Source organism: Lagopus leucura, unplaced genomic scaffold (assembly GCF_019238085.1).
Source record: "Lagopus leucura isolate 7727_CA_CO unplaced genomic scaffold, USGS_WTPT01 227-4_obj-0_obj, whole genome shotgun sequence".
In the NCBI taxonomy this organism is placed as follows: domain Eukaryota; kingdom Metazoa; phylum Chordata; class Aves; order Galliformes; family Phasianidae; genus Lagopus; species Lagopus leucura.
This window is the reverse complement of record NW_024968451.1, coordinates 1-10,802: the sequence shown is the minus strand read 5'-3', so window position 1 is coordinate 10,802 and position 10,802 is coordinate 1. Positions and strand designations below refer to the sequence as shown.

The 10,802-nt window shown below is 50.1% G+C and overlaps 1 protein-coding gene across 1 annotated transcript; it reads left to right on the top strand.

Moving 5' to 3' along the window:
• Positions 1-2,708: 2,708 nt before the first annotated feature.
• LOC122193669 (SWI/SNF complex subunit SMARCC1-like) lies at positions 2,709-9,945 on the top strand (the record flags this gene model as incomplete). The annotated part of the gene is made up of 4 exons (XM_042894531.1): positions 2,709-2,828; positions 4,468-4,553; positions 8,387-8,468; positions 9,853-9,945. Coding segments are annotated over 4 exons (381 nt in total), but the record flags the coding sequence as incomplete, so codon positions are not given.
• Between the last annotated feature and the right edge of the window lie 857 nt (positions 9,946-10,802).

Sequence of the window (10,802 nt, the reverse complement as noted above, 5' to 3'; positions counted from 1 at the left end):
AGGTCACCCCGCAGCTTCTCTTCTCCAGGCTGATCTCTGTGAAGCACAGCTGATGGGCTCTGCTCCTCATGTCCCATTGTGAGCTCCATTCTCATCCCTGTTCCCTTAATGCAGGCGGTGCAGAAGTGCAACATCTTGCACTTGAGAAGTGAGGGACAACCTGGGTGGTTCACTTTTTCTTGTGTTGGTGCTTGGGGATCTCTAACACTACAATGTTTCTGTGTTTGGAGCTCTTTTGTGTGCTTGCTTTTATAATAAGGAAAAAGGGCTGTAAGTGAAATCCAAGTCTTGTGGTGTTGGTTTACCTTTGGCTGTTGCCCGGTTATCTGGGATGGGATGGTCTTTGTCTGGGGGAGGAAGGGCTGTCTGTGTGCAATGCAGAGCTGTGACAGGGTTGGTCGAGGTCAGGAACCACAGCGATGCTGGGCATACAAATCCATCCCTGATATCTGTGACAAAGGCTTTTTCCATGCTGCTGTAATGGCAAATCTGCTGGAGAGGATCAGTGGTTCCTCCTGCAGGCTGTGCCTCTCTGCTCTGAGTGGTTTTTCTGTCCTTGTGGTAGACTGGGCAGCGTGCAGTGTGGGTCAGGCTGTGACACGATCCTCCTACACCAGAGCTGTTGGGCTGCAGGTCGTAGCCATAGAATGGTTGGGGTTGGAAGGGACCTTAAAGATCACGTAGTTCCAACCCCTGCTGTAGGCAGGGACACCTCCAAGCACAGCAGCTGCTCACAGCCCCATCCAGCCTGGCCTGCAGTGCTTCCAGGGAGGGGGCATCCACAGCCTCACTGCACAACCTGTGCCAGTGTCTCACCACCCTCCCAGTAAAGAAGAGCCACGTGTTTCTGGAGCTGGTTCTGGCTGCTGTGGGGAGGAGAGGGAAGCTTGCAGACATGGCTTTGGCCTCATTAGCTCCTTCAAAACCATGGATTGCCCATCAGGAAATCCTAGCTCTGCTGCACTGGAGCCTGCAGGGCAGACCTGCATTCTCCTTTGCTGCGGTGATAGAGGAGTCTCACTGCTCCCTTCTGAAGGCTTGTGGCCTTCTGCTAAAGGGAGAGCTGGGCAGGTGGGTTCCCATGCACAAGGATGGCAAGGCACTGAGTGCAGAAATGGCTCGAGGGCTGCTGTCCTCATCATGGTGGGTTTCTGATGCCATAAGGTGGCTGTAGTGCTGTGGGGGTTGGCTGAATTCAGTTCTTGGTTTGCCGGTGGTTTGTTTTTTCCAGCAGCCGTAAGCACAGAGCTGCTCTGTACTGCTTCCCCATTAGCCTGGAATAGCTGCCAATGTTTGCTTTTTTTTTATATACATTTTTCATGCTTTATTAATTGACAGTACAGTTAGACTCGGCGCAGACAGCTTTGACTTTTACCCAGATGAAAGAAGCAAACGTGGCGGCATCGGTTGGGCTTCCCCCATGGGCTGAGTTACTGTGGTGATGAAGTTGCGTGCTGTTCGCTGCTGACACAACAGTGAAAGCTGCGGGGCTGCAGAGCTGCACTGCTGTCACCTCCCCAGAGAACGCAGAGGGGAGGCACGGCGTTACAGCTCTGCTTTGCTGGGAGTTGCTCACTGTGCTTTTGTTGTCACGTTGGTGCAACCCTGAGTGCTGTACAGCAGCGCCCTGCCCTGCGGCTGCCGTTCTCTCGGTCGCATGGCAATAGGAATTGCTGAGCTGGGGGCTGTTCTGCTCGGAGCTGTGCGCAGTGCAATGCAAAGAGCTCGGGAGCTGAGGTGTGCTCATCTGCACACTGCTGGCTGTGGCACCACGCTGGAGCAGATGGGAGCTAGTACGCAGCTTTGAAAGCGTATACTGCCCTGCATGCATGTAAGTCATCCTTCTTGGTGTAAGGCACGGCTGAAGGCGTGCTGGTGTGGTTAACAGCAGGATGGAAGGCTCACAGCTTGCAGGGATGCTTAACTTGGGAAATGCAGCCTTGGGATGTGATGGAGCTGTGTTCCCAATTAGTGTTAGGTGTGGAGCTGGGGCTGTGTGTGTCCTGGAGCAGCTGGGCTGTGTCCCAGCTCTATGGCAGGAGCTGTGTGGTGCTGTAGGACACAAAGGGAGTGCTGTTTGTGGTGTGTCAGTGTGCATAGTGCTTGGGGAGACTTGGTGAGGTCTGACTGCTGTGTGACACCATTACTTCCATCTTCTGAAGGTCCCAGCTCAGGTTTTTTAAGGGGCTTTAGGAGAATTTGATATGAACGAAGCACAAAGGTTTCACTGCTCATGGATGTAGGGGAGCTGATTGTTCTATGTGAGCAAGTCATGTTTGTTCTGCTTGGTGAGCCTTGGTGAGAAGGTTGCATCCTGTAAGTGCACAGAGTTACATTAGGAGTAACATTATTTTACGTTCTCTGATATCTTTCTGTATCTGTGTGATGTTTGGAAGTGATTGGTTGTAAAGCACGTATGGAAGTTGCTGTAGGAAGCCTTGTGCATGCCTGGGCTGTAATTGGCCTCTTCCTGTATTAGGAACAGAATCAGACTCAGGCAGTGAATCTCTCTGTAAGGCACTGCTGGCTGCAAGGAATCTGTGGTGCTGCACAGATAGGTGCGGTGTGCTCACCCATGCCTGACCCTTATCCCCAGCAATCCCTGAACTCTGCTCTGCAGCTGACCAAGCAGCCTGGGGACTCGGGGAGCCTCTCTCCATGTTGTGTCAGCCTCTGTGCCAAGGCAGCCTGTGTGCTTTGTCTTTCAGTATGTGCAAGCAGATGCTCCTACCAACAAAACTCTGGCTGGGCTGGTGGTGCAGCTGCTGCAGTTCCAGGAAGATGCCTTTGGGAAACATGTCACCAATCCTGCCTTCACCAAGCTCCCGGTGAGTGTCACACAGCTCTGTCTCACTGGGGCTGTGCTGCTGCCCTCTGTGCTGGGGCTCTGCTCAGCCAAAGGCTTCAGTGGCATATCTGCAAGGGGCTGAGGTCTGGGTACGTGTTTGGAGATGATTTCCTGAATGCTGGGGGAAGGTTTTGATGTTGGGTTGGCGTCTTATGTGGACTGTTAAGCATTAAATCAAACCTGTTGGCACTGATGCGTGACTTTATAACCACAGAATGGCCTGGGTTGCAAAGGCCCACAATGCACAAATCCAGTTCCAACTCTCTGCTGTGTGCAGGTCACCAACCAGCAGCCCAGGCTGACCAGAGCCACATCCAGCCTGGCCTTGAATGCCTGCAGGGATGGGGCATCCACAGCCTCCTTGGGCAACCTGTTCCAGTGCCTCACCACCCTCTGGCTTAAAAACTTCTTTCTCATATCCACCCTAAACCTCCCCTGTCTCAGTTTAAGACCATTCCCCTTGTCCCATCACCATCTACCCTCACAAACAGCCGTTCCCCCTCCTGTTTAAATGCTCTCTTCAAGTACTGGGAACACCTGACACCTGAATAACTAGAAACTCCAACTGAAGCCATCTCACCCATGATGCCACTGATGCTGGAAAGAGGCAGGAGCACATCTGTAGCAGTGCACTGACCTCATTAGTCCAGGGCAGCTCACCAGTCACTCACTGCACTGGCAGACAGAAGTAGTCCCAGCCTGTAAGGCTTGCTGGGAGCATTTTGAGTTCAAACTTGGTGCACCTTTACCAGTGACATCCTTGGGACTGGACTTGGAGGTCGGCCCCGTGTGCCTTGCATCCTGTGTGCCTTGAGGAGGGTCTTGTGGAAGGAGCATAAAGTACAAAACACACATGGTGAGGGGTGCAGTGCAGGGAGCCCTGAGGCCTGGCACTGTGCTGAGGCTGCTGGCTCTGTTTGGGCTGCAGCTGGCAGGGATGCAGTGCTGCACCAGCCCTATGCATGGGTGCAGGGCAGAGATGTGACCGCAGCAATGCCTTGTGGTTACAGCACCGAAGGGCTTGTTGTCCAACCTTGTTAGTTCTCAAATAGCAAAATGGCAATTACCTGTAGTTGCTTCTGTGTTTCAGTGAAGGTTGTAGTGAGGAAGCAGCCCTTAAGGCAGCAGATTGTGAGGCCAGTTGATCTCGGTCACCTCCTCACGATGGATTTTGTTAGGTGAAATGGTTGAAGGGATTCTGTCTCACCAAGGATTGTCTCCTGGTTTGGGTGTCACTGCTGGAAGCTCTTTCCTTCTGTTATTCCGTGGCCTCCCGAGGGGCAGCTGCCTGCCGTGCTTCGGGCTCTGGGTCACTTTGGGTGCACAGCAGAGCTCTGAACAGGTGGTGCAGCAGAGGCAGCTCTGTTCCTTTTGAATGCTTCTGAAGGATCTTTTGTGTGTTGGTTTTGGACAGCAGTTATGTGATACGTCCCAGAGCTGCTTCTCTTTCCCTTAGCAGCCCCAGAGCCAAGAAGGCAATGTTCCATGGCGTTCCCATACCTGGTGGAAGAACTAATTTAAAGCATTTGTCAGTACTGCCAGTGGTGTGAGTTGGTGCTCGTTCTGCATTAGCAAACACTCCTGGGTGCCACCGTTTTCACTTTTCTTTCTGGTTCTAGGCAAAGTGCTTCATGGATTTCAAAGCTGGAGGTACATTATGTCACATTCTTGGTGCTGCTTACAAATATAAGAATGAACAGGGCTGGTAAGTTCTGATTTTGGTTTGTACACCTTTTGCATGTGATGAAGCACATGAAATGCCTATGCAGACTCCTGGAGATTTAATACTTGCTGGAGAATTGGGTAGGCAAGGGAGTTGGAGATGGGAAGAGGACTTTTTTCCCTGCTTTGCTGATGGTAGCTTTGTCTAAAGAAACACCCGAGTTACATTCCTCAATTTGAAGGCAAGTTGTCCAAGTTTGGGCTCCTGAGCTCTGAGGTTAGGAGTTGATTACAAACTTGAGACTTTCCTTTTTTGCATTTATTTGCCATCTGATAGAACAAATTAATCCCTTATTGTAGAAACTGCTTCCCATCTGGAAGATGCAGATCATTATTACTGTATTGAGCATGGGGTTTATTCGTAGCTGAGGAATAGGAATTGTTGCAAAGACACATAATATATATATCACATCACATACATACAAAGCAATCCGCTGCTTCTCAACCTTCATAAATGAGGAGTGTGAGTTAAAGCTCTGCCCTGTACCACTGACATGACTGGTGAAGCTCTTCATGTGATATCCATGTAGTTCTGGCTTCTGCATCTCTAAGTTAGCCACAGAATCATAGAATGAATCACAGAACGGCCTGGGTTGCAAAGGAGCACAATGCACAAATCCAGTTCCAACCCCTGCTGTGTGCAGGTCACCAACCAGCAGCCCAGGCTGCCCAGAGCCACATCCAGCCTGGCCTTGAATGCCTGCAGGGATGGGGCATCCACAGCCTCCTTGGGCAACCTGTGCCAGTGCCTCACCACCCTGTGGATGAAAAACTTCCTCCTCACATCCAACCCAAACCTCCCCTGTCTCACTTTAAAGCCATTCCCCTTGTCCCATCACCACCCACCCTCACACACAGCCATTCCCCCTCCTGTTTATCCGCTCCCTTCAAGCACTGAAGGCCACCATGAGGTCTCCCTGCAGCCTTCTATTTTCCACGCTTAAATAAGCCCTGGTCCCTCAACCTTTCCTCATAGGAGAGCTGCTCCAGCCCTCTGATCATCAAGACCCTTCCGAGGTCCATCAAGGTCCTTCCAGGAAGGCATGAGTTACTTGAGAACATTAGAGGAAAATGAGGATGAGAAGTCTTGAGATAAAAGCAAGCAGAGATGGGTTTTGTACAAGCATTTAAACAACTCTTGATCTGATGTTGTGCAGACCTGTAAGAGCGTTCCTGGAACTGGCTGTGTTTCTGTGACCCACAAAAGCAATTCAAAAGGCAAAAATCCAGTTATTCTGGTAGGGCTGGTTGGTTTTGAGCCGTTCATACTGACGTCAGCACATCGGATATCTGAGGTGCTTATATGGGAGAGCAAGAAGGAGTGAAGTGCTGCCAGGCTTTGTTTCCTTACTGCCAGCACCTGGGGCGAGATGCCTGTTGGCAGTGTTCTGTGTGCCCTAGCACTCAGAGTTGCCTTGCTGCCTCTTTGCCTGCAGGTAAATATTCATCAAGTAGGAGCCACTTCCATGTTCCCCTTTTTTATTCCAGAACAAATGGAGTTTTCATTCGTTGCAGATGTCAGCACAGCGCAGGCACGCGGCTGCCTCCTCTCTTCTCACTCTCTTGCTGGTTCCTCAGCACTAGTGGGTAGTGCCTTGTGGTCGTGCATGTGGGATGTAGAGGGAAGTAATACTGGAAACTTAACTCTGAGAATCAGATTTAGATCTTGGAATGTGTCCTTCACTGACCCAACCAAATAATACGTGGTGTTTTGCCTGAAATATGATTTTTGATTTGATGGTATGCATTGTCGCTCTTGCTTAACCTGTTTGTGAATGATCTGTCTTATAGGAGAAGTACCTTTCCTCGCCACAATAGGTATGTCTGAAAAGTGCACTTACCCAGTGCAGCTGGACATACCCTGCCTGTCACTGCCATTGAAGTGGTTGGTGGCTAAAACCTGCCAGAGGTGTCCTGTAATCTGAGCACAGGAGGGATTAGCACTGCTATTTCATCTCCTTTACAAAGAGTTCTGTTACTTGGTACATGGACGTGCTTCTCTTCGAGTCCGGGCTGCAAAAGTGTGGGGCATGAATAGCATTTAATGAATCCAAAATGCAGGTTGCAGGCAACCAAATGTAACAGCTTTGATCAAACCAGAGCGCCTCCCGTCTTTGTTTCAGAGGCACTGCCAGCTGTTGGCCATTAGGAAAGTAGATCCTTTTGCATTAATTTGACATTTATTTCCATTTGCTTGCTTGAAACTTTACCTATCCGAAGCACACGTGGTTTGAATAAACCATGACACATCAGATGTGTGTGAGTCCTGAAGAAGTGGCTGGGCTTTGGCTCAGCATCCTGTGTGTGTCGGTGCAGCGGTGCATTGGGCTGTGCTCGTCCTGCCTCAGCATGCAGCTCCCACGTGCACAGACAACAGCTATGTCAGGTATCCTCTGCCATTTGTTCCCAGCTCCTTAGCAGGAGGGGATGCATCTGTAACGGAGGGTAGGAAGAGCCTTCTGCTGATGCTGTGTGCTGCTGCGTCGGGCAGCTGCTGCCTGATGCTGAGCCCCTGCTGAAGGAAGACATGGCAGCCGCAGCTGAAGGGTCTGGGTTATGTTCAGCAGCGCCTCTGTGATGCCCTGGCTGTGCAGTAATGGGTTTTCTGACTTCAGTCCTGCTTTGGTTTACCTTTGCTGCATATTTATGAACTTTAAACATTGATTTGATGTATTACTGGAAAGAAGTGTGTGTCTAAAAGAAACAGTCATGAAACATACGAGCACAGCACTGTGTTCTGGTGCTTGGAGCTGCGCTCTGAACTCGGAGCAGCTCGCTGGTCGCTGCAGGGTAGTGAGTTCATGGCTGTGGGAAGTATTTCTACATGCTGAAATCCCTCACCGCTCCTGGCTGCCAGCTCAGCATTCCAATTCAGAGCACTCTCAGCCCCAGCTGGTGGCTGTTTCCAAAGCTGCACAGGCACAGAGGTGCAGCAGGCAGTGCTGACCACCCGGGGCAATGTTGTGTTGGGCTGAGCCTGCCTTGGAGCCCTGCAGCTCCGTGCCCATGGCTCATGCAGTGCTCTTAGTGCCATCAATGCCCAGCCTGACCCTTTCTGGGGCATGCTTTTTGGGTCCTTCACTCAAGGTGGTTCACCTGCAACACGTGCAGGTGGGTCTGCAGGATGCCTGCTGGGACTCTTGTGCTTCTGCCTTCCCCCTTTCTCACGGATGCTTCCATCTGCACTGTCACTGCCAGACTTGAATTCATTTCTTGCTGCAGCAGGGAGCTTTAAAGTACCAGAGTCCCATAAAGACGATCATCTTGGTGGACTCGGTGCTCTCAATGAGCCCCTTCCAGCTTGGGCTGTTCTATAATGCTGATGTGGGTCGTTAGCTGCCCTGTGCTGTGCATGAGGCCCTTCTCATGGCTCAGGAAGGGATTGCCCATGTTCCTGGGCTGGATTTTGGGGTGGGTGCTGGGAGCACCCAGCGGTTGGACAAACTCCACCACTGGGTCGTGGGTTTTCCCCCTCCAGCTATTGAAATCTGCCTTGAATATTTGATGGTTTCCATTGAATTATCCCCTGTGCCTGCAGTGGAAGACACAGCCCTTCTGCAGGGTTTTGCTGGACAATTCCAGCCTTCGTTTTTCTTAAACCTATCACAGATCATTTTCATTTTGTTGATTGTTTCATTGTGTTGGTTTTTTTCACTTGAGGGCAACCAAGCGAAGCAAAATTACTTGATTGTGCCCTGAATGTTCCTGTCTAGCTTCCCAGTGTGTTGTTTTTTATGTGTAATATGAGAGATTCTTTGCTTCTGAGCAGAGGAAAGTTGAATCCTTTAATACTTTTTGAATGGTTTCCCTCTACAGGCGGAGGTTTGACCTGCAGAACCCATCCCGGATGGACCGAAACGTGGAGATGTTCATGAACATTGAGAAAACACTAGTGCAGGCAAGAGACTCAGATCAGCCTGGAGTTCCCTGTGCATAGAATGGCTTGGGTTGGGAGGGATCCCAAGGATCATGAAGCTCCAACCAATGCAGGGCCACCAACCTCCCCATTTCACAGCAGCCCAGGCTGCCCAGGGCCCCATCCAACCTGGCCTCCAACACCTCCACGGATGGACGGGGCATCACAGCCTCTCTGGGCAGCTGTTCCAACCCCTCACCGCTCTCACAGCACACAACTTCCCCTCACATCCAACCTCAATCTTTTCTCCTTCAATTTAAAACCATTTTCCCAGTCCTGCTGTTACCTACCTCAGCTTCCTCATGAAGCTGAAGAGCTTCCACTCTAACTTCTCTCTAAGTTTTAAGTATTTCCCTCCCTCTCCTTCCCCATCTTGGTCACGTTTGTTGAACTACTGGAAAGCTTTGGGGTGTTCACACTGATACTTGATGGATGCACTCAGGGTGAGGAAGAATGCCAGTGAGGTTGGGCAGTGCATCCCCAACATCTCCATCATCCTGTGCAGCTCCCACCTTCAGGCCTGAGTAACTGCTGCTCTGCACATCCAGTCTTTCCTCCTTGAGACTTTCAGCTTTGTGGTGAGATTGAGCCTTTTCAGGGCTGGAGTGTATTTTGACCCTCACTTCTTCTGTCAGACCTCCATTGCTGCTGCCAGGAAACATCAGGTAGCAGTTGTGTGGGGTTCCATCTGAAGTTATTTGCTTTCTTTTTTTACTGCTGGATGAGAATAATGAAGTATTTTTCCCGAACTCCAGAACCTGAGCTCTGTCTTTTATTGTCAGACCGCATAACAACAAACGTAACTTTCAAGTGATTGTCAAAAATGGAAATGAGAGAAGGATAAGAAACAGTGCTTCTTATTTCAAAAGTGTTAAAATCATACAGCTGAATGTGCCCGTAATAATGTGCATGTTCAATCCCAAGTGAATGAAAGGCATCCCTGTCAGGGCTGTGGGAATGCACAGGCAGTAGGGCAGCGTGGGGCTGCAACTTGTCACGTGGGGAACTTAAATTCCCTTTAATGAAGGTCCTGTCAGGATACTTTGAAACCCAAGACATGGCTTTTATCAAGGATGTGTTGTGAAAGCAAGACAGGAACTGCTGTGGTGAGCTGTGCTGCCGTTCCCTACACCAACAGCCCTGTGATGGGTGAACAGCACAGCTGCAGAAATGAGCTGAGGATGAGGCTCCAGCAGGGGGTGGGCATGGGAGTGTTGTCCTGAGGGCTGCTGGGGCTGGAGTTAGCACATCTCACCTGTCTGACACATCTGGGCCCCTTTGAGCTTTTTGCAGCATGGGTGGTTGCGATAGGAATTGTTTGGTCACACACGATCTGCTAAATCCTTATTTTGTCTCCTCTCCACAGAACAACTGTCTGAGCAGACCAACCATCTACCTCATTCCAGATATAGAGCTGAAGCTGGCTAATAAACTGAAGGATATTGTCAAACGTCACCAGGTAAGTGACACAGCATTTCCCAGGACGGTGTGTTGCATGGCTGCAGCATCCTGGTGATGTTTGGATGCCAGGCAGCAGCAAGAAGTCGGTTCAGGCAGCGGGTCAGCCATCTGTAGGATGCCATGAGTGGTTGTCATCACGTGGGTGCTGAATCATTGCTCTGCTCTGAAAGTAAATGAGCTGCTGAGGCTTAAAGCAGCCAGCAGTGTGAGATGTGTTTTCTCGGTGAGGTTGCTGCAGGCCTGAGCTGATTTAATGTTGAATTCTGCTCACGGAAAGCAGAAGCTCACAGTTTGTCCAAGTCTGAGCCCAAAAAAGGCAGTGCATAGCATAACTGTTCTAGACGTGTGGGAGCAAGCATAAAGAAGTTTCAGTCTTAAAAACGCTGCCTTTTTAGGTCTTTTTTATTACTTTTTCTATTTTATTTATGCTGAACAGAGCACAAGCAACATCAGGTTCTTGTTAGTACAATTCCACAGGAATCAACATCTTTGTAGTTTAACACACTCAGTGATGGCCTGAGCAAGGTTCATGGCTTCATCTTTTAAAACATAAATGGGCTTTCACTTCTCTTGAGGGAAACACTCTGGGATGTGAACTCTTTGGCCAGACAGTTCTGAGCAGAGCATGGCTCTGGGTGAGTGGGGAGGGAATGTGCTCTGTAGTCCTTTGCGTCAAGACAGCTCACTGCTGGTAGCCAAAGGGAATGCTTTCCTTCCCAGGTTAAATGTATTTGCTGTGTTATGGTTCTGAATCATCATCTCAGCTTTAACTGTACAGCTTTTCTCAAGTTACTCACAGAGTCACAGCATGGTTGGGTTGGAAGGGACCCCAAGGATCACGAAGCTCCAACCCCC